We start from the raw sequence: 24587 nt of genomic DNA on the forward strand, positions 1-24587 counted from the left end.
AACCAGGAACTACGAATCTCTATCGTATTGCAGGTGTTGTAAGGAAAGACATAACTGTAAGTACATAGAGACTTCACTGACAATAAAGCAATATTCCAAAGCGACTTTTTATAGGCAATTTATCAATAAGTCTTTGTCCTACCACAACAAAGGTCCATTACATAGCAACAGTAAGCTAGTCCAGGGCACCCAGTGATGGCATGCATCTCATGATTGCTCTGACAATGAAGTATGTATTGCCAAGTTGGAAAATGTTAGTTTTTAGTGGTCTAGAATTAGACACGCGAAACCTTGAGTCTTGTTATAAAATTCAGTCCTCTGAAAACTGGTTCAGTAGTTAAAAGAGCCATATATATATCAGATTATCTTGACGCATACTTCACATTAGGTGAATTTCAAAGGATTTTGCTTCTTATTATTATTAGAGTGCTTCCAAGAATAATTTTAATCAGTACAATTCTCAAAACCTGGCTAGTTCTTTCATCATTACTGTTACCTGTTCCCTAAGCCACTTTAAAACATACTGCAAGATATGCTGGCAATACCCCTCAGAGAAATGACGGAAGACAGTTAAATTCACTAAGCACAGGGTATTCAGAAGCAGAGCTACACAAGTGGAAGGGTTGAACACAAGGCCTGAGCACTGACTGGTGAAGATCTAGCGTTTTCAAAAAAAGAGGGGGTGAGAGGGGCTGAGAAAGAGGGAAGAGAAGAAAAGCCAACAAAAAGTATCATCACAAGAGAACTAAGCTTTAGGACCAGAACTAACTAGAGAAAGGTTTAGATGCTCAGGCAAAGGAACTGCTTTTTCTTCAACTCCCTGCCAGTTCCCAGCCATGCACTGAGCAGAGGCCACAGTGGGGAGAATGAAGAAAGACTTTGCAAGTTAAGAAGACTAACAGTAGAATTTGCTAACAGCAGGATTTTCAAAGATCAGGAAAATAGAAAGCTTTTCAATGAAGTGTCTTAAATTTGGAAAGCCATTTTATTTTTAAAAACTCACAGTACCTTTGCAGATAAGGCTGAGACTCTTTTGATAGTTGTCTATAAATACTAGGACATGAGGATTCATAAACTGATTTATGCTGCCTCAAGCTTCTGGTCTCATTTCTACAAGTATCCCTCCTGTCAGAGCTGACTATCCTTCTGAATACTTTGTTGCGGAGAATATACAAAGCCATTTTTCCTAAATTTTTTATTAATGTCATTAATGAAGATTTGAAAGAAAAAAGTTGTCTTTCTGCCATAAATTACAAATTGCCTCCTTTATCTTTGGAAAGTACAGTAAAACTTGCAGCAGATTAATAATATTAGATTGTCTTAAAAGCTGGCACATGACCTCTCAGTGTTCAGGATACTAAATTCTGAAAGCATCTACAAAAAGGATAAAATAGAGTCAATTTGGTTACTCTGGGCATTCTGCTTCATACTAGCTCAACCCACAATTTTCAATTGTGTGTGTAACTTGTAAGGGTTCTAGCTACTGCATGGATGAATGAGTTCCTACCTCACAAGATGCTTACATGAAGAAATACTTCACTCTGCAGCCTATTTACAATAGCTAGATGCTTTTATAGATGGTAATATTTAACCACAATGCCATCCCTCCACACAGCAGTGTATATTTCAGAATTTTCCACTATAGCTATATTACCGTGTTTACACTGGAACAGACATTTCCCACAGGTAAATTATGCCAATGTAGATTTATACTCATCTACTTTCTTTTTTTTTTTTTTTTTTTCTGCATGCAAGATCTTATCTACCTTTGAAAAACAGTATTGAAAAAAGATTAAACTTCATCCCGTCTAAGGAAAATCTGTTTTGTACTGCCCAGGCTAATTCACACTTTGAAGCAGCAACAATTCTGTGATTTAGAACTGAGCTCTTCAAGTTTTATGGCAACTTCAACAATGCTACTTACAGCAAAGGACATGAGTTATGCTGCAGGAACAGCACAGGCGTGCATGCCCCCATCCAATTAAGCCTTACCTCACCTCCTATGATGGAAAAGCTACCAGACATTTACTAGAAAGTAAAAGGAGCAATGTGGGCATTTACCAGCACAAATCTGTACCTCAAGGCACCTCACGAGGACTGTTCCCGCTGCTGTTCTCAAGCAACTCTCTGGATCTGCCACCGGCTGCCACACTCAGCAGATCTTCAGCCTGTTCTGCTCACACGAGTCACACTTACAGGAGCCGGTACATGACCTAGGCAGGATTAGCTCTCCTCACTCTTCATCTTTTATTTAGCACTTCTGACCTCAAAACCAGAGACCAGAGCTGGTGCGATATGACATACATTGCCAGAGAACTCATCTGATATGGTCTAAGGAAACCTTTGAATAGAAAAAATAAAGGCATGTAACCAAAGGAAGAATCATTGGGATGCAACTGCCTGCCACCAACAGATGGATGATCCTCAGCACCAAAGGAAGTCCAGAAGCTTAGCTTCAGTACCACAACATAAGCAAACATAATCGAGGTATTTCCTGAGGAGAATATTAAGTTAAATAAGCACTGGTCAGCTCCCCTAACTTCAAACCAGTATTTGAAAATGAATGACTAGTGTCCTAACGGACAATAGGCAAGCAGCTAGAAGACAACTAGTTTTTTACAAATCACTTTGTTAATTTGTGAATTGCAAAACATGACTTTAAAAAACTCATTACAGAGGTCTGATTAAGAGCTTTAAAGATTTATGATCCATCATCAGCTGCAGAAAGAAGTTACTCAGAAGCCGAGAACAAAAATACTTTTGGTGATAACATCAGGTGAAAAAGCGAAATGGTTCCCCTATGCACAAAATAGATTCATTTTGCAGACAGAACCGGATATGAAGATTTGTTATTACAAAACTTCAGGGCTTTTCCTGAGCTCAGGAGTTAGTTATACCATAAACCAAGTCTTTGACAGCCCAGGTTTTGCTACCTGTCAATGTGATAGTGACCCGCCATCAGCAAAAAAAATTTACAAGGCCCCAGGTGTGGGGGGGAATCGGTTAATGACTGAGAGATGTTAAGTTCCAAAGTCTGTCTGATGTAAAAATGTTTATCAGCTGCAACAACAATACAGTCTGACAAACAGTTAGGGTATTGGATTAAACCCCACGCCTTCTTTCATATGACATAACTCCACTGTGGAGCTTTATTATTTCTAGTGGAGGATTTTAAAATTGCAACTGAAATAAACCAAACTCAAATTCAGAAGGTAGGTTTTTTTATTGTACTAAAAAAATAAGAGAAAATACATCTTAGCCCATCTGTAACCCAATGCAAAGCTACTTTTAAGTCATAGCACTGAATAAAAAAATTGTTTAAAATTTAAGGCAGAGCACTGAACTCTGGCTTTCATTAAGGTCCATTTTCCTAAGCCAAAGGTCAAATGCATTTATGCTGTAATGCCACTTGTACCAAAACTTTTCTTCTCTCCCAACACAAGCGTAACATTCAAAATGAACAAACAACAAATAGCATCTGCTTTTGTTTAAGCAAGATAGGCTTTTTGGATTATTTGAATCAGAAAAAATGATTATAGCTCCCTAATATACATGCTTTGAAGGAAACCTAATGCATTTTCAAAGCTGCAGCTGAACAGCTAAACTGAGCATAGACTTTTATGTCTACATTCAAATTTTTGTCCCACTTCTGCTCCAAAAAGTCCCAAGTTATTCTGAGCACATACTGGAAAAGGAATGCAGTCAGAATGCCAAGAAACTTTTGGCTTCAGTGCTCTTGAGCCAAGGAATTCTGCTATGTAACTGTTTGCCCGAGAGGCCCGTTCTCTATCTTCTTGTATTTGATGCACTGAGAGCTAAAGCACAGATCTGTTACAACCAGGCATCAAGAGCAACACCATGCTGGTGATACAACACATTATTCTTCTTCAATCGCATAGGGATTTTTTTTCAGACAAAGACAAGTTTGGTAGATGTTTCTGTGAGAGTCACTTCTGACTCTGATTTTCTTCACTTGAATAGAGCTGTGCTGGCAGTAACTGTAAATCTTTAAATATTGCACAAATATTCTGATATTCTACATAAATATCATGCAGGGGGTTAATCATATAACAATTGTTGTTTAAGCCCGCTACTAGAAGCCAGACATCTGTCATTGCCTTGTCTTTGAATTCCGGCCATAATATTCCAGGATATCTTCAGTCTAATCCTCACCACCAGAGTAAAGAAAATATTAAATGTTGACTTCTTTATACTAACGTCAGCCTAGACTGTTTGTTAATTCAACAAGATTATACTCATTCTATACCAAGAAGCTTTGTGCTTTTATTTCAAATTCTTTCCAAAACCAGTCTAAAAATCTTTATTACTAAATAATGCCAACCTCCCTACAATTAAGACTAATTTTCAGTTATCACTCAGAAATCAAGCTACCATTATCCACTGAAGAATACGTACTCAAGAACATTATCATACTTCTGTGTTTCACTGAATGCCAGGTTTTCACTTGTATGGATTAGGACCAGACAGAAAAAAGTGCAACACCACACACAGCAAGGAAACGCAGTATTTTTCACTTGCAAGTATTTTGCTTAAGGATTACACTGATTGAGAACTAGCTCTGAAGAGTCCAGCTTTAATCTACCACCAGGGAAAGTACCCTGCCAAACACAGCGTTTAACTTGACCATGGCCAACACCTGCCATGCTAGAGACACCATCAGGCAGTCTGAAAAGCTAACAGCTGCCACAGAGAGTTTATCACAGTAAGAAAAAACTACAGATATCCAGCTGCCTTGAACAAAGTTGTTACCCTCCACAAACTGACTGTAATATAAAAACTTCTGAAAAGGTGGCAAAACAGACCTCGTTAATGGTAAGATGTGACACAGAAAAAGACCCAGGCATAAATACACCAGAGCACTCACCCTACAGTATTATATGAAAAAACAAACAGGGCTACTTTTTAAAAGAAACCTAAATAAGAAAGTAAGTTCAAATAAGAATGAAAGAGTTACAAGGCAGTAAAACAAACTGGTATGCTCACCGAGAAGTCTATCTGGTTTATCAAAGCCACAGTAAAACTACTGGCAACTCCCAATGCCAAGTAGCTTAGCCCATGCAAGAGTGCCAGCTACTTGGAAGAAAAAAAGAAAAAAAAATCTACTTATCCCACTGTCTGGAAGATTGAGCTTAGCTGATCCAGCCAGCGCGGGCGGAAGCCACCTCCTCCCTTTCTCTTCCCCTGAAGCAGTGATTTCATTCAAATGAGATTGTTTTTCCCCCCAAACGAGAGAGTATAAGTAATCATACATCTGTTTAAGTGGCTAAACAAGCTAAGGGAAGAAAAAAAAAAAATATCCATTTTAATTGTGAAATGTTTGTCTTTACATCCGCATAAAAATTAACTTGACTCCTAAAACAATAACCTGCATGTATTTCCTTTACCGAGGTACTGCTGAAGTTTACTGAAAGACTAAGAAGAACAACAGACAAGCAAAGAAACACCTAAAAGGACACAAAGCCCTTATGTCGTATAGATCTGAAAGACTCAAGAGTAAAACACAATTCTAGAAATCTTTGGTCCCAAAGGCCTGCAAAATTGTTTCAAACAGCAACCAGTTAAAAGGAGCACGCTACAAGTTTCCCAAACCGGATCAAATGATGGCAGAAATAATAGCAAAGTCAAAGTGCATCTGATGAAAAACATAATACAGTTCAGTCTCTGCCTACATAAATACAACAAAAGAAAAGTGCAGAACACTAGAAGATCATTTCCTAATTTATCCAAAACTATCAAGGGAATCTCTCCCACATTTGACATACCAGAAGTGGGAAAAAATAAAGTTTGGATGAAGAGGAAAAATGCATTTTAGAAGTATCTCACAGAACACCTTTTGCCAAATACAACTACTGGAGCTATTTGATCCTACCACCGAGGAAGTCCCCACTCCCCCAAATAAGAAATCCACAACCTGCAAAGTCTAGAAGATTAATGTTCCAACAAATAACAAGTTTGGGGGAAAAAAAAAAAAAAAAATCAGAGGGTATGTTCAAATTTTGAACTCGGCAATCTTGAAACATATCTCAGTTCTAAGAAAAAAAGATCTGCTGGGGAAACTACACAAGAAAAACAACATGATGCATACCTATTACCTCAAAACAGCAGATAACAATCATTCTTGCATGTTTCATGCACAATAAGCTAATTCAAAAAATAAGTAAATTAGTAATAATCCTATATGGATTACTGTTTTGAGAGGAAGTGGTTTAAGGTAAACTAACAAAGTGATTCAAGCGAAAAACATGCAGCAATTCAAAACTCCTGAGATGAAAGAAGACAGAAAGGAGTGGTTTAATGTTCCACACATGAATACTGGAAGTCATCTGGTAATATCAGTCTAAATCCTTGCAACGTCTACTCAGACCTTTATCTTGCCAAGCTGGATAAACAGAATTCCATGCTGTTTATTGGGCAGGGTTTTCAGATAAGATGTAAAGAATTACATCCATGAAAGGACTATAACCGTATTTGAAGTAACGCCAATCAAACGCCTCCTCCATATGGTACCACTATACCGATTGCTTTGTGTTTCTGTTCAGGCAGTAGATGGATGAGCTTCATGGATGTTATGTGTAAGCACTTGATCTGCAAGCCAAAACACACCTTAAAGGGTCCCAATGTCTCAAATATTAATGTAGCACCATTCAATAGAAGAAACCAGGGGACAAGGTAGCAAGTTGCAGAGATCAGAACTGAAAAAGTGTTGTCTACAATACACAACGTTCAATTTATTCTCACGCTTTCAGATTTCTAGTTTGAGAAGGGAGTTGTTTTGTGTTTTTATGAGAGGAACGGGTCAGGGAGCAAGCTAGAGTCAAGCCCTGAACTCTGATGCTAACTAAATCTGGTTCAACCAGATTTAATCCGAGGGATGACAAGACAAAAGGGACACTTCCGCTTGTTAGTTCACCTTTTATCTTGCATCTTTAGGACAGTGGATAGCTAGTGCCCCAACTTACAGGTGAGAGCTTTTGTTTCTGTGTGGCATCCTTTTCTTAACAGATAAAAAACTGCTGCACATTTAAAGATCCCTGTCAACCTCTTAAAAAGAGACGGGAGCAAAGGCAAGTCTCAAGACAGCTTCAGGCTGCTGCTATCTTAAGAAAGTACCGAGGCACAAGTCCCATGTATTCCAGCTCATACACAGAACAGCTTTCTAACAAAGCTGCCTAATGTATTTTGAAACCTATCCTACTCGCTTACAGCTAACACAAGCTAAAAAGTCACTTAAGATTCAGTCTAAGAACAAAATAAGCTTGCAGCAACCTTTAAGATTTATTCACACTATTAAATGTCTCTGACAAGCAAGCTAACTCCTGCGATTCTTTCGCAATGCTAAGAAGATTCTAAATAAAACACCCAACATCATTCTCATCACCTCAAAGGTCAGCAGTTTGGCACCTTTTATAGCTATTACTTCAAATTCCCCTTTGTTCATCATGTTGTATGTTGTCAGTGGATGAGCCTACAGCATCACAGGCACTGCAGAAATGGCGCTACTGCTGCATCATGCCTTTTCTACATAATCTTGTTCTCTAATGCCTTTATTAACTAACCTCCACTGTAAGTTTCCCCAATACCTTTCAACTGCTTTTGAACTCAGAAGGTAACTTTTTTTTCATAAAGGAAGTGAGAAGATAAGCACATATTTTCTTATGTGCCACCTAAAAATAAGAAAATACCTTCCAGGAAACGAATATACATTCATCTCCAAACTGAAGGCAGCTGACCTCAGAAAGCACCAAATTCAGCTTACAGCACCTATATCACAGTCTTATCTTCATATGCATTACATTGATTAGCGTAACGCCTTTATAAGGGAACTTTAAAAAGCTCTGTAATAGTATATCAAGTTAGACTCAAACGCTCAAATCACAACCACCATACCCCTCCCAATTTTAGTTCTACAGAACAATTTAGGTAATCACTGCTATCTTAAATAGCTAGTCCTTTAAGAAAAACACAGGAAGAACAGAAAACAAAAAACACAAGGCCAGTGCTCATACCTGAAATTAACTGCAAATACAAAAAGCCTAAGATAACTAGTCCATATGTTCTATATCCTGACTGACATCTACCCCACCCAGGGAAAAAGCAACCTTAGTCAGCACTGCCTGTTGACAAGCTATATCATCTTTGCTTAGTTTGTAAACAATCCATCTTCCCACATTAGCTGAAATTCCTGTAAACTCACAAAGCTTAAAAAAACACATGAACTGAATTCCCTGCATTTACTTGAGATTTGACTCTTAAACCAGGGAAAGGAATGTTTATCAGCCCATTCAAGTAGCCTCTTAAGTCATTACCTTTCTGATAAGCCACCACAGTGTTCGACATTTGACTGAACAGCAACTGACCATTTTAGGATGATGCTATTTTTAGCCCTGTGATGCTGCTCCTAGCAAAAGAATTAGCAGACTTGTCTTGTACACTTTCCTGTAACTCTTGTTCACTGCTACCCAATTCTCACTGTAAAGCTCTTGGAAAAAGCTATGGGATCTTCATGATGTATTAAAGTAACTTCACAAATCAGTAGAAATTAATTAAGCACGTCTAGTTCTTTGGAGAAAAGAAATTATCCCATGTTCATCCTTTGGGAGAACCAGATGAAGAGGCAGGATCAAAACCTGCATTAAATACTAATCACCATTTTCTTCAGTGAAAAAAATTAGCTTAATGCCATGAATACAAAAACTTGGTATTATTGTGGACGGCCACACACATGACCACCTCCTAGCTTGACACAGGCAAATTAAATTATTCATTAACAGCAGAAGCCTAGCATCTCTTCTCTTCTGTCCTTCTTACTGCAGTGGCAATACCTTTAACAAAGTGATTCAGTCATAACAAACCTTGATAAGATAAGCAGAGCCAAACTGACTAAAATTTGCTGTGTAAGAGCTTGACCCATTCTTGCAATATTCTAGTAGGAAACTGTAAGTAGGCAATTAACTATACAGTATTAAGGGCTTCTTTTATAGTGCTTGAAACTTGCCTTTGGGTACCTAGCATATAAACTTGGAATAGGCATTGTATATGACAATGATTCTCTCCCCTCACATTTATTAAATTTGCTAACAAGGTACAGTGTGCGCTTTGGTTACAGCCCAAGAGACCTATTTCCAGAATCATCCCACTGGTACAGATGAAGCCTCTATAAAAATTATAGGAAGTATCCGCAAAACTTGTCACTGGGGCTCAGAAGACCAAGTAAAATTTTTATCTTTGGCATTTAAGAGTTCTTCAAATAAACCTCTGAACATGCATCACTGCTGCAGGACAGAAAAACAAAGAACCATTTAAGGTATTTCATAACCTATTTTACAGAGCTAAGATGAGCAATGAGTTGGACAGATTAGCAGAGAGGAATGATGAAGAGCTGCTCCAGCTTCACCCTGCACACTGCTCCTTCACCAACAGGCAGGTCATTCCAGTCGCCAGGTTGGCTTAGACCGAACCCTACCAGGAACAGGAGAGCCCATCTCAAATGCCCAAATGAGTTTCATGTCAAAAAGCTTGCTGAAAAGCAATTACCTGGGGGCTTCAGAATTCTAATAAAATAAGGAATACAGCTAAAACCACAACTGCCTCCAAATCAGAATGCAAACAGCAGTATCCACAGAAGAATGTGCCAATGAACAAAGAAATTGCTCAAATTCTCAAAACACACTGAAAGAGAGCTGCAGTTTTGAACCTGTACCCCCTGCTAACAGCATATTCAAAAGCTCTAGCAAGGAAAAACATTGTCTTAGACTGAAACCGGTGTTGGAATTTTTATTTTAGAGCAGCTAGAGCACAAAGGTTTCGAGGAAGGCTTGCTCTCTGTTGCTTCTGGTTCCAACTTAAGCAGTGTGCAACTTGGTTACTAAAAGGCACCTCTATGAATGTATTCTACATCCCTGGGGAGATGGTATCCAAGTTCTTCATTTGCAGAGTAGAACTTCCTCCTTCGGGACATTTTGCCTTATCTCATTAAGCTCCAGTACAGCATGTCTCACTAGGGCGGCTAATACATCACTCTGAAAGACTACAGAAATATACTTATGCTTGCTTTGATTTTATTTTTAGACAAAACCACGTAAAAAGCTATTTCCTTTATTTAAGAAAAGCAGCTCTCCAAAGTACAGACCATCAAACTCTCGCCAAAATAGTAATGCTTTAACAGAGCCAAAAAACTCTGAAGCTGATCCAGTAGCACTGACTGATCTCATTAGCTCTTCTCATGAAAATATACAGATATGACTTCACTCCTGGATTACACTCCTATATTTAGTTTATACCTAATATGGATATTCAGTGTACAGAACTAAGTCATTTCCTTTCCTCGTGTAAAGTTCCTTGGCCTTTGTCTGGCCAACAATACAAGGAATAAGTTTGAACTCTCAGAGAACTCGCACACAAAGACATCCGTAATGAATAGCAGTTTAGCTTATGTTTTCCCCTTCAGCATAAACAAACACAGCATTCAGAGTCCTAAAAATCAGATTGTGCCACAAATGCATGTTTGACCTGAATTAAAAAAAAAAAAAAACAAAAACAAACAACTCAAAACAAGTTTTTTAAAAACTAGTACATTTTTTAGGAAAAAAATATTCTAAATAAAGGATTTAAAGTTCCCAAAGTCAAATGTCTATTTAAACTCATATCAAGGCAACAAAATTATTTTGGGGTTGGAGGTTTTAATTGTTAAAAGGTTCACAAACTCTTAATACAACAAGTGAGCAGAAAATGTGTACCTAGCATCTATTTTATGAGTGAAACTATATCATTCCAAAGTGAAGAATATGCAAGGGAAAAAAATCCAAACCCCTCTATTAGGACAAGAAGTTGTTTGTTCTGGGTTATTTACAACAAACTTTGAAGATAAAAATTAAACTAGATGGATAACAAGTACAGATGTAAATTACTTTTCCACAGACAGTCAACTTGCAACCAACCACCATCTTAATTAAAGTTTGTTGTCCTAGACAAACTCAAGTGTCTACACTGGCAGACAAAACCACCTCGCTTGCTCCCATGCTGTTCAGTTAAAGTTTTATGGAATTGCACTGCTCGGTTGATTATCAGTTGCAGTGTAAAAGAGAACATCTACAAAAAAAAAAAAAAAAAAAAGACAACAAGTCCAATTACTGCCAAGTACAGTTATCCAGTCTTAAAAGCAGTTCTGGTGGATTTCTAAGTGGTATGTCCAGCCCAGCCAGAACTTGGAATTGATGTAGTCACTGTTAAAAACGTATGTAGGCCTTGTGTTAGACACATCACCATAAATGTCTCATTTAAAAGAGAATCTGAACATGCTCACGCTGGTGAGAAAATAATGATAGTCTGCGGCTCTTTTTGTCCCTTTTAACTAATGTACACTTTTAAAAATCAAACTTGCAATCTCAGAGTACAAAAGTCATTTTCCAAAGCACATAGATTACTATTTAGCCAGAAGTTCAATGAATTCCCCAACCAGACTATTCCAAACACACATTTTTGTAAGAGACAACACAACCTTCAAAAAGCCCCAAGTTCAGCTCCAGAACCAACTACTTCTCTGCTCACCCTACTCACATTCACCCTACTCACATTAAGACAGACAGTAATACTCTTCAAACAAAGAACTCTCTCTTTCCTCACTGTTTCCTTCCACAAGATTAGGTCAGGATAACCAGTGCAAGACTAGACAGTGACTCTGAGTCACTTCAGGCTGCAAGGGTAATGATTACTAACTTCTTAGGATACTTATACTGTCACGGTGCTCCCCACTGAAAGATTATCAGACCCTCCCACTCGCTTCCTAACAGTGAAACTGCATTTACACAAACGTTCCTCCTATCTGCATGTTACTTCTCAATATTTGACTATCATTACCTACAGACAAGACATCTCTTCTAAGAGGATCTTCATTCTCTTCAAATAGTTTCACAAGAACTTTGGTGTTCAGTTATGTATACTCTTCCCTGCTTCCATGAATTCCTTACTGCGCCCACACACAATGACAGACTGACATAAAAAAGCATCGGGAACCAGAGTCGAACTGCTCCAATCCTTGATGTGCATCTACCCCTGACTTTTGGGAGGCTCCAGGCCCTAAAGTTTGCCCCACAATATGTGCTCTGATACCCAGGCTCGTCTTTCCCCTTCAAGCCTTCAATGCACAACCTGAGACATTTCCCATCTGGGAAAACTCAGGACAGATTTGTCTCTTACAGCAGTATCTATGCTCAAAGAATGCATCTGTGACATACAGCAGTTGTACACCATGGAGCAAAGTATTCAGGAGCACCACCGCAGATGACCATACAATTCCAGCCGGCAGATTAGCAGGCTGTAAAGGGCAATGAGTTGAAATTCAGGAACTTGGCCAGTTCTCAGACCACTTTGTGGGGAAAGGAGGAAAAGTGCATGAGTGTCAGACATCTTTCAACTGCAAAGTAAAACACAAGCTCTCTTGACAATCTAAGTGCACTGCCTAGATGTTAACCATTGGAAAGGGGAGGATAGATGTCAGTGAATAAAACCATTACTGCTGAAGTGTATTCAGAAGCAATTTCTGACTGGAGAAAAGCTAAATCATCTGTGTAATCCCTTTGAAAATGATTGCTAGGAGTTGTTAAGCTTATTTTCCAATGTTTTGCAAAAAAAAGTAACATTTACACTTGAGACCAGCTCTGTATTTGTAAACAATACTGTACCAAGTGCACCAGTTTCTGTATTAGCAATTAGATTCAAATGAAAAAGCCAAGGAGGTTTCTGGCTATAACAACTTTCCCAAGTAGCACTTAAAGGAATATAGTTCACTGGCCAAAGGAGGAAAAGGCTTGATTTTACCAAGGAAGCACAGGATATACCAAGATGCTAATGCCTCAGTTTATAAAGGGATCCTTTACAATACTCCAGTATTTGCTCACAAGAAATATGCCACCCATGAAATTTTTGCTATCTATACCAAACACGTATCAAAGGCAGACTGAGAAAGTTCTCGGGTGCTGAGGTTATTACATCAAAACCTCCAAAGAATGATCTTGTATGTAAGGAGGAGACTTAACTAATAAGATTATCAAGTGACAAGCCTGCCCCTGACAAGACTATCTCAGAGAAGCCACACTGCATGTCACTAGTCTTGTTATTTCCTTATACTGATGTTCCTTTTAATTTTGCAGATATAGTGCAGTTGCCAACCCCCCCAACCCCAATGATGACAAACAAGACCATGGGATGGTTTGTTATAAATCGATACAGAGCAGCCAGGCTACTCCAGAATGACACATCAGAGCTTAGGTAAGGATACTCACAGGCAACCACAAGACAAAGGCAGACCTGAATGCATGCAATTCAGACAAATCACACTCCTCCTTTCACCCAGCCCTGAGCTAGTATCAAGACCGCTGCTAGAGATGCAGATGCACACATCCCTTTCCTGCCACAGGCTCCAACATTTAACTGAACAAAACGGACCTAGATCCCGGAAGACAAACAGTTCACCTGCCAAATTTCTGTTTAATTCAGATATAGAAAAATGTAGACAAGCTTCTGTTACAATCATTGGGAGTGTTTAAGAGTAGGGTATTTATTAAATGTGAAATCACGTTTTTTTTTCTACTGACAGTACAATTCACAGGTAAACAGACAGTAGTCACTATCTGATTTTCAAAACAGGTGCCCAATTTCGCAATGACGTCTTATTTGAAAGCTGCTACAAATCCAAGGTCTAATTAACTTGCAAGTATATACACGTTACACAGTTGAAGAAGAGAGCACCTCCTTAATAGTTACGTACATCTACTATAACTCGTCTCATGCCAAAAGATATATGACTATGAAATTCTTCTTTGTTGAGTTTGTTGGGTTTTTTCTTTAATACCGAATTTGTTGATCACCTGTGTCTTCACCTTGTTATTATAAGAAGACCGCAACTACCGAGTGCCCTGTAGTACACCAAGGCCTGAGCTTTGGGCAGCTTCCATCCCCATGTCCTTTGTACACTGTCATAAAGAAACTGCACAAGTAGTTTTGTAAGCTCTGCCTTGTGGTTTCCACAGATGAGCAATTCTGTTTGACCAAGTCAGTCCACCACACTTTTTATTTACCATAAAAATCCACACACGATCAACTAAATTGCGGTTATTGCAAGTGGCTTATACAAGTTGTATTCAGATCACAACACTCAAGTTTCTGCATGCACGTTCATTACAACGCAGTCTTCACTGCTCTAGAATGTCACTAGGGCATACAAAAATATTCCTGTTTGACAATGGAAGTGGGCCTCCTTCATTAATAAAACATGTGAACATATGAGGAAATGAAACTAAATCAGATACATCACTAGTTTCTCCTAAACAGCTCGCAGAGGAAAGACTTGAAAAATATTTACACTTAGTTTAAAAGAGATTGCAGGCAGCCCACCAGCACTATAATGAAAAAGCTGCTGAAGCAACTTATTATATGAGACCAAGAAACAGATCATTCACCTCAGTTTCAGCACTGTAACCCTTTTTCTTACCTAAGTATCCTAATTCTGCACATATGTTATCACAGAGTATGAAAATACAAGATACAACAGACTGATACACTGTCTTCTTGAATAAACCAAAGCAATTTGCTGGTGACAAACAGCCCTATATAGTTATTCATAACTGAAACCTAACCATGTGTGCGCTCCTCCCCATGCTGTACCCATCCTATTTTGTTACTGATCACAATTTAATAAGATTCAAACCCAACATTTTGGGCACGAAGCCAAACAGTTTCTCCTGCTTCACAGGTTTGTTTCTCAAGCTTTAATCCCTACCTTTGTTTCATCTTAGTCTGGCTGCTACAATCCTTTGTACGCAGGTCATACAGTTACCGCCCTTCAGCCGCAGGCATTTGGCAGAGATTTCTTTTTTGGTCAAGAAGTCTTTCCACTACCTCTATCTTAAAAGCTTCGCTGACTAACAGTGCATAGGTAGAACTGAGACCCCATATACTGTTTGGAAAGTGATTATCTACACTGCAAAACCTTGTTCCAACATTCACTCCGTAAATTCAGATTTTTTCTAGATTGCACCCATAACCAGGTGAAAACCGTGCAACAGACAAAAGCAGACACTGAGCTTCCCACTTACAGGGGAAAAAAAGACTAAATCAAAATGTGGTGATCTTCTAGACAGACACTGTTAGTTTTATTGAATAAATATTCTGCTTGCATTTTATGAAGTGACCATCTTAATGAGACAGGCAGCAAACAAGACTTCTATCAGCTTTAGAAAAACACTGTTCCGATAATACTGAACAGCTTCAATAAAGTGTGGGACAGGCGGCAACACCCGGATGAAACAACTCTTTCGGTCTGTCTGCTGGGGTGGGGGCTGTTTCTCCTCTGCAGGATTTTACAGGGAAATAACCTTTACCTGAATATCACGAAGGCAGACAAGAATGACTTCTTTTTCAACCTGAACTCTATCCTAAAGGCAGACAGTATACAGCTTGCAGCAGTCATTCATAACACTGGGAAAAGGCTTCCTTGAGGGAGATACTTCTCACTGATAATCCCATATATAACCACCTTAAATCCAAGCTGATAAAGAAGTTTTGATTGAAAAGGACAGAAAAGTTACCTTTTTCCCTTTCATGTAGCCTAATATCTATATAGGTGCAATACTGATTTAATCAGAATCAATACAACTTTCTCACAACTAATTTTACACTTTCTTCGTGCTACTCCTCATGCATGAAACATCCTCTTTAAAGAGGCCCACAAAGCTTATTTCCCCTGCCCCCAAATCCTTCTGCCATCAATCACTGTTCTAATTTGTTTAAAAATAAGAAAAATCGGCCAACGAACTTTAGGACAGATGAAGATAAATTGGCATGTTATATTAAAGAAGTACTGCTATAAATAATTCAAAGTAATCTGTAACTTAATTGCTATACTAGTAAAATTCTAACCTCTACACTAAGAACCTAAATTATGACTAAAATCAGGTCTGGAATCCTCCACTGCAGTGCTTTCCCTGGGTCCCATTACTGCCTCTTGAGACTACTAAAAAGTCCAAAACAGAGAAAATTCAGTATTTTTAGAGTATCATTTAATAAATAACATCTATATTTAAGAACTTGTTTGTAAAGCTCTACCTAGTCTGCTGGAAATGTTCATGTTTGTCATCGTGTCTTTTATATTAAGCAATTCCCAAGATCTCAGATGAAGGCTTTCCATTATTTTCTCACTTCAACATAAAGAAACTTCATCTGAAAAATTAAAACACCTTGTTTCCAGAGAGGCTTTTTTCAAAGTAAGTTTGAGCACAGAAAGAAAAGATTAGCACCCTTTACTCGCTGCACTTTTGATACAAAGTAAAAGGAAGATGCTGCATCACTAGAGCCCCAGAAGATGCAAAATATTGCATCATACTGCGATACATGAATGCAAAACATGTGGCGATACCATACGGTATCTTTGCCAGATAAGGGCAGCCAACACACGCTCATTCTTCTAGTTTGGAGGAAAAACTCACGATGCATTTACATGTTTGGTTTCTGATGCAAAAGTTGAACTTCTCAGGCAGAGGACCGAGTGAAAAGTGACTCGTATTTTTACTACCTTTAACCTTCCCGGGCACAGCGTGCAGGGTGATGTATTGTTACTCCCCTCCGCTCCCGATGCCCACCGCCCTGCAACGCACCAGCTCTCGGCAAAGAATTTTCCAGCAAAGGCACAGGCAGGCACACTTTCCCCAAGTGACTTATTTGCGGTTGGCATTATCGCCCCGCACCATCTGTACACACTGACTCAGCCCCGCACTCCCCTCCCCGCCGAAGGGCCCTTTTGTGCGCGGCGGCACCGCACCGCCGCCGCCGCCACCCGACGGGGCGTCGCCCGCAGCCCGCCCCGGAGACGCCCTGAGGAGAGTCCCGCCGCCCCGCCCGGTCCCCGGCCTCGCCACGGAACGGAACGGAACGGGGCTCCCCGGGCCCGGCGCGGCGGGGGGGGGGGGGGGCGCCGGGAGTAGGCTGGGGGGGGGTACGGGGAGGGGGGGGCGGCACGGGGTTAAGGGGGGTTCTGAAGGCGGCGGTCGCCCCTTCAATCCGGCGGGGAGGAGCGGCGAGCGGCTGAGGGAAACTTGGGAGCGGGAAAATCGACGGTTGGGGGAGGGGGCGCCCAACGGTCGGAGCGCGCGCGCGGCGCCGAGACGGGACCGGACGGACGGACCCACCCACCCGCCTGCCGGCCTGCCTGCCTGCCTTACCTTGACAAAGAGCTCGATGACGGGCTCCTTGTCGCCCTCCTTCAGCCCGTTAACCGGCACGGACAGCGCCATGCTTCTTAGACCTCCGCCCGCCTCTCGCCGCTGACCAGCCGGGACGGCGACGGCGCTCCGCTCCTCTCCGCTCTCCTCACCCGCCCTGCGCGCGACTGCGCCCGGCCCCGCCCCAGCGGCTCAGCCGCCAGCCGGGGCCGGAGCGGGGGGCGTGGCCAGCGCCGAGGGGCGTGGTCTGTGCTGAGGGAGGCGGGGCCTGCGCTGAGGGGGCAACGGTTTCCACGGCGGGCCCCGGTGCCGCCTGGGGGGCGTGGGGGTGTACCCCGGCGGGGAGGGCCGGGGGCGGCCCCGGAGCGGCGGAGGGACACCCCCGGGGTGAGGCCCGCTTCTGGTGCGGTTCCCGATGACCTAATGTCTGGGAGCGGCCTGCTTAGGCCGGGCCTTGGCGCTGCCAGGCCCAGGGAGGAGGTCGTCGTGTCTGCTCCCCCCCCTCCCCGCCGCCATCACCTCAGCCCCGGGGCCGCAGCCCGCCTCGCCTGTGCGGAGAAGCTTCAAAACTAGGCGCTTCCCCCTCACGGATCCGCCGCACCACGGGCCAGAGCAGCAGAAATAGTTTCTTTCCTGGCTGGGGAAAAAAATAAATCTATATCGAGGGGTAGGGAGGAGTGATCCAGCCTAGTTTCTCCCTCGCTATTAAGGTCAGGGACTGAGGAGCTGGGCAGAGGAACGCGCAGGAGAGTCAGGCGAAACATCGGAAGGAAATTAAACCGTTGGCCCTTTTTTCCAGTCTCTCCACCAAAATAGCACAAGGCGGCACGCAGCCCGCGATCACATTTTTTCCCCATGCGACCTCATGCCTGCGGGAGCCCCAGCCCTTGCGAACAGAGCGGCTTTTATACCCCGGCACCACCCGCCCTCCCTCCCAGTCCTTCCGTTTGTTTCAGGAGCTCAGACTCTATTTTTAATAGTCTGAGTTCAGCTGCACCTGAGCGTCTCGGCAGAGCCGTTCCCAGGGTAGGATGCTCTGGGGCTGTGGGATACCCCGAGGTGGCATCGAACAACTTGCAGACGCAGCTCTCCGCCTCTACTGCTTTAATGCCGTCTGTGACCCGGCGCTGGGACGAGCCTCCCTGTAATTTGTACCCAAATGCATCCGCGCAGCCAGAAACGGCTCCGCATGAAATGGTTACCAACGGAGTCTTCACTGGTAATAACAAAACCTCCTATCTCTCCAGGCATTTTACTGCCCTCGGTTCTGCATAACCGGATGTCTTTAAGCAAATTTCATCTTTGAATGCCCTTGAATTGTTCATCTAGAGCAGGAAAAACTGCTGTCGGCCCCTCTCCCAGTGCCGATAGGGCTGGGCAACCGATGTGACAAAGTCCTTTTCATTCCCATTCCTACAGCTTCTGTGCAGCCCTCCTCAGCTCAGTGGACTCCTGGGAGTCGGTGGAAGATTCCTGTTTGCTTTACAGAGAGTCCAAGGAATCTCGCTGATTCATGGGGTGGGACAGTCTAAATTGGAAATCAGTGTGTCACTGTAACCAAACCGATCTGGGAGCAAGGCAGGACCGTGTAGTCCAGCCCTGTCCAGGAACCTCCCTGAATAACTACCCTTAAATTAATTGCAGCCTGTACCACAAAGGACACCCTCGTTAGAGCGTGGGTGGGATAGATGGGAGGGAAAAACATTTCCCTTAAATGGGATTGTCACAGACACCTTCCACAAGCATCAGGTTTCGGGCTTTACGTTCACTTTTTCCACATGGCAGAGTAAGACATTTGTGCCAGTTGGGCCAAATGTCCCCAGTAGATTCAGGAACCGGTAACGAGGAAGTTTTATTGCAAGGCCATTGCAGCATGCTGGCAGGGGAAAATTGTTATCCTGTGCTGCTCGTTCGGTGTCTGCTGAGAAAGGCAAGAGCTGAGTCCTCTGAACCGGGGCTGAGCTGTGCCAGGATGAGGAACGCTGAGCCAGATACTCCCCTCTAGCCGAGGACCAAGCCTTCCTCTGTGTGCTTCACCATCCTCCTCTGCCAAAAGTTTCAAAATCACAGGGTTCTGTAAAACTTCAAATACTTTATAAGCCTCCCCAAAGCAAAGAACCACCTACTTTTGAAAAGGCAGTGTTTTTAGTACAATAGCTCTCCCATGGCACCACTAAAGGTAGGTGTAGAGCAACAAATTTGAGGTCTGCGAGGCATTCTGTGCTTTTCTATGTTTTACCAGCCATACAAAGGAGCTGCCAGGACCGTTTTTTCCTCTCTACCGCTGAATTTCTTCTGTAACAAAAGAGTTCGCATGCTGTTATCTTGCAGAGCAGCTAATAGCTAGCTTATTTCGTTTATATCCAGCTGCACCAGTCTCGTCTGTTGCTTAACATCTTTTCAGTTATTTTACTTTTAGATGACATTTTCCTGGCTTCCAGCTGGCACCTACTAAACCCCTCATTCTCCCCATTCAAATGAAACCTCTTTCTCTAATGATGCTCAGAAGGGTTTTGAGCATTGAAAGCTCTCGATTCTTTCCTAGTTCTGTAATTGATGCTTATGTTATTCTGGAAGATTTTTTTGCAATAATACTTAGAATTAATTTGCCCAAGCTTTACAAAATAAATAACCAGTCCTCCTAACAATCCATAGGGAAGTGAGCATTACCCACCTTTTACAGCTGTGAGGAATGAGTCAGAAAAGTTAAGTGACTTATTCAAAGCTAAATGTGCACCAAGTCAGGGAGTCAGAACAAAGAAATTCTGGCCCCCCCACCTATGCTTAGATCAGTAGGTCACTCCCTCTATATTATTTTATGCTGTATTGAGAAGGCTTATTTCCATTTGGCAGAGCTGCAGAACAGCATATTATTGTTTCACTTCTCTAGCGCTTTTGGCCTTTATGCAGCAATTTTCCATCTCAAACTTTCCAAGCGCTTTTGAAACTGGAGGCATCAGATGTTAAAGATATCAAAGCAAGCGCTCTCCTGCCCCGGCCCTCGCTGTGCACGTTCAGCCGGTGGAATTTGCTGCCGCATTGACCCCGGGGTTCGGAAATGGCTCTTTATTTCTAAAGGGAGTTTTTCAGGCACTGGAGGAGCTCAGCACGCGGGTCATGTCCCAGCTCAGCAGGACCGCATGCCATATGAACATCCCAGCTTTTAAGCATAATGAAACTGCTTCGAGAAGAAAGGGTGCTGAGGAAGGTTTGGAAGGCAGAAGGCCGCATGGCAGCTCGCTGGACCATCCATCGCCGGCTGCGGCTGGACGCGAGAGCCTGGCCTGACGGTCAGGTTCACTATAGCTCTTTAAAGCGATGGTGGATGAAGCTGCGAGAAGAACCTGCCCACGGACACCTATTAAAAGAAAGGCAGAAACGACACGCCCTGGTTTAAAAATACCAGCATTCTCATTCCAATGCTAATTCGGGTTCCTGGGCTTGTCTGCAGGCTGGGATGCTGCAAGGTCCTTCCCTGGAGACTTGAAGCGGAAGAGCGGTGACCACAGGCCCAGAGACCACGTGTCCCAGATGCTCTGCTGCGATGGTGCCCCTTTAGCAGAGTAACCCCATAAGCTCCAATTTCCTTAAGCCTCCCATCCAGGCACCAAGCGAGATTTTGGGCTCCATCCACCTAGGACAGAGTATTTTGTTCTGCTGATATTGCTCATTCATATTTTATTACCCCTGTGTTGAGCAGCGTTTGTTTTTGAAGCTGATCGGAGGCTGTTAGCCCGCCAGATTTACAGGGGGTGCGGGGGAAACCAAACTTCTGCTTGTGTCAGACTGTTTGCAGTTTGCTGTAACTCCCAACCAGCTGTCCCTAGATAGCTCATTTTCATCCGGGGCGGATGCCAAATTTTAGCATTAACTGCAGGCTGACGGAGCTGGTCCCACAAGGCGCTGAAGTGAGCAGCTGAGGACATGCAGCGCTGCGTGGAACCAGACCCAGGGTTAACATCTGACACTGGTGAAAAATACAGTGGAAGACAGCTCTCTGCTGTGGGTTAAGGCAGAATTACAGGAGCAGAGGACACATCCCGTATCATTATGTGGGAAGGTGACTTCATCCCACAATTTCTGGGTCGCTCCTCTTTTGCATGGTCCAAGTTAACACTGCTCCAAGCACAGAGGTTGGAGGACTAAATGTTTCTAGGAAATGTTAATCAAGAACTTTTAGTGGCAGTAATTGCAGCTTGGAGTCATTTAACAATCGATGTACTTTCCATGCAATAGCATGCTTTTTCTTCTGCTTACTGGCATATGGTCCTTACCCCGGGGAGCTGGACGGTAATTAATGCATTTTGTGGTTAAATGTTTGGACTCAGCATCTCACGGCGCCTGAGGAGAAGGGAGGTAGACAAAGCAGGCATTGTCTGCAGGTTTCCCTGGGCTGCCTTAGGTCCCCTACATTGAGGCACGGTGGGGGCAGGTTTACGGGAACGCTGACACAGGCAGGGTTTTCACCTCGCTTCTTTTAGTGTCGCTGAAACACTGGGAAAGTTAAAGTGCTTGGCATCTCCCCGTGTTTGGAGGTGATATCCAAGGAGGGGAAAAGGAAAGTTGGCTCTCAGGACCACACATACAACACGAGTAATTGAATGCCTGACTCTCCTCTTTCAGCAGGAGGCTGTTGCCATGCCTCTCGTCGCCTCTCCGTGTATTTCTCACTGCCCTACTTTTAAAATTCAGATATCGGCCTTTTCTCTACTGTGAGCATCAGGAAACAAAGACTTCAGCTTCAGCCTTTTGTAGAAGGGGACCTGGGAAGGACGAAGCAGCAGAGTTTGAGCCTCAGCTAAGCGTGAAGGGAGCTGGAAGCTGAGTCCAGGCGATGGAACACATCCCTGCAGCAGCACTGCGCAGACGCACACGCACCACGGCACCTGGAGCTTCTTTAAGAATATCCCCAAATCTATTGCAGTTCTGGTTTTAAAAGTTATTTGAGGGGAAAAAAGGACACTGTTTCTTGTGCATGCTTAAATAAAATCTGTATTTCCCCACCTTTATGTACAGAAGTTGCCTGAAAGTAAATAAATTAAGGTCATTGCTGTTTTCTTTTAAGGTTAGTCTCCGGGTGATTCAAAGAGCTGGACTGATAGCGTGATTTGGTAAAAGAAAAAAAAACACCAAGCAACCTGCTTCTCTCAAAAATACCAGGTTTGCCTGGCTTTGCTTAATGAAGTGGTTAAATCAGCCACACTACCCTGAAGCACAGTGATCCGATGCCACCAGGTGGGTTTCCTCCCGTATTTCTATCAGCTGTAAAGCCTGAAAGTTGCCGGTAGCTGAGGATGCCCCTGAGGAACTCTTTCCACTATAGCCCAGCAGCTCCCAGCTGGGTTTCAACACCATGGACTGGCTTCTGTCATGAAGCTTAAATGGAAGAAATGCTGTTTGATGTGGCTTTTTAATGATCTGCAAGTTCTGTAAAAGACCCCGGGGGAAGATGCGGTGTCGAAAGCCAGCGCGCAGCCTCTCATGTCCCGTGTTCTCCATTGTGTGCGAGCGGAGCAGGAGCACCAGCCCCTTCCCCATCTTTCATCAGCCTCCAAATGGCATCTGCAGAGGATCACTCCAATTAAAGTAATGACACGGAGCCAGTGTATTTTCTCTCCCGGGTGCAGGCTAACAGCTGAGCAAAAAAAAAATAAAATATCCAACACCAAAACCTCCTTATCCCCAGGCGTGTTTGATCCAAACCCGCGCTATCAATGTAGGCACCTGATCATCTGTCCCAATTTATTGCAAGACTCTCGCCTTTAAAAATACAAACCACTCTATGTGTTTTCTTCTCAGTAAAGACACTGCTGATGTTCTTTGCTCCGCAGCAAAGCTTCAACCATAGGGGAAACCCTTGAGGGAGAGAAGGGGGCTGCATTCTGCTCATGAGCGGCTGCCAAACATGTGCAGCAGATGAAGGTGTGCGGTGCTACTCCACACTGGGGCTCAGACCCCACAAGGGGAGGGAGAATACAAAGCAAACAGCTCATTTGAGGTCCTAGCGAGGACCCCGGCTCATTGCACTGTGATATATGCTAAGACTTAACTCGCACCCAGGGTCTGAGATCTCTTTATTTCCATATCTGCACACTCGGAATAAAAAGGACCCTACCTCGGCCTGGCAGAGTCTTCTACTGACCTGGCAGTTGCTGGTGGGTCAGCAGCGGTTGCAGTCAGCTTGCTTCAGAGGGGTCATCAAAACAAAATAATTCAATTAATTCCTTCTCCTAGGGGAACAGCTGGATGAGGGTAAGTGATTTGCCCCAGGATCACCTGCAGAGCACCAGATCATTCAGCAGCGCAGGTAGACACTAGTCAACATCAGAAGTTCCACACCTCTGCTGTCTCCCAGGGCTGTTTCCATTTCTACCCATAACGATGAGCATCGTCCCTCCAGGCTCAGTCTCTCTTTCCTTCCCGGGTGCCAATGTCCAGCCCCGTTTTGCTCCCCCTGAACACCAGCCCAAGCCCGTTCTCAGCACAGCCCCGCTGACCTCAGCAGTGCTTGGGTTGTTTATCTGGAGTTTAAGATGGTCCAAATGGGCTACACCAAGGAGCCGGGGCTGGGCTTGGTGTAGCCCTGGGGTGGGTGGCCAGGAGATACAGTCAGTGCCAGACCCTCGTGCACGAGGGAGGATTTTCCACCTCCTCCTCACCGCCCTGAGCACTTACCTGTTCCCAGTGCCACGACGTGCGAGGAGGAGGCAGGTCCCTGCTCCAGCCCGGGTGGATGGTGTGTCCCCCCGTCACTCGTGTCCTGTCCCAGGTAAGGAAAACTTCAATGCCCTCCTCTTCCCCCTGCTATGAGCCTCAAAACAGAACGTGGCGCTGGGGTAACCACCCTCATGCCGTAGGCGCAAAAGCCCTTCGTGGTGCAATGCCATTCTGGCAGCCGCCTCTCCCCATCTTTTCCCCAGGCAGCAGTCTCGGACTGCTCCGGCGGCGCTAAGCCTTGAACATCAGACAAGCGCCCTCTAAATCCCTCAGCAGATTGGGCAGCTATCAGAAGCGGCGAAGAACCCAAATTGTCTCCCTGCATTTGCCCCTCAAGGCTTGGCAGGCAGCAAGATACTGATGTGTCTATTTAGTTGTCTTTATCACGTAAGGACAGCAGGATTACTGGAGCCCAGCAAAGCGCTGCTTTGGGGGCTATAAATCCCAGCCAAATCCCACAGTAAGAGGGGCAGCTCCCTCGCAGGGAGCACCAGACCTGGTCACGGAGCAGGTACGTGACATTACTCCCGCAGAAAGATGAGTCCCTCGCAGGTTGCTGCTCCCCCAGCTCAGCCCCACACCTCCACGGAGGGACCTTCTGTCAAGGGGGTGAAGCTGTGCCCCACGAATCCGAAT

The 24587-nt window shown here is 43.5% G+C and overlaps 1 protein-coding gene across 1 annotated transcript in view; it reads right to left on the reverse strand.

Annotated features, from left to right (window-relative positions):
* CLIC4 (chloride intracellular channel 4) overlaps positions 1 to 17398 on the reverse strand; it is a 32004-nt gene extending 14606 nt beyond the window's left edge. The window contains exon 1 of the mRNA XM_082493987.1: positions 17235 to 17398. Within this exon, the coding sequence (XP_082350113.1) occupies positions 17235 to 17306 (72 nt within the window). The 5' untranslated portion in view covers positions 17307 to 17398. The remainder of the gene's footprint in view (positions 1 to 17234) is intronic.
* Between the last annotated feature and the right edge of the window lie 7189 nt (positions 17399 to 24587).

This window comes from Vanellus vanellus (assembly GCF_965231255.1).
Source record: "Vanellus vanellus genome assembly, chromosome: 22".
Taxonomy (NCBI): Eukaryota; Metazoa; Chordata; class Aves; order Charadriiformes; family Charadriidae; genus Vanellus; species Vanellus vanellus.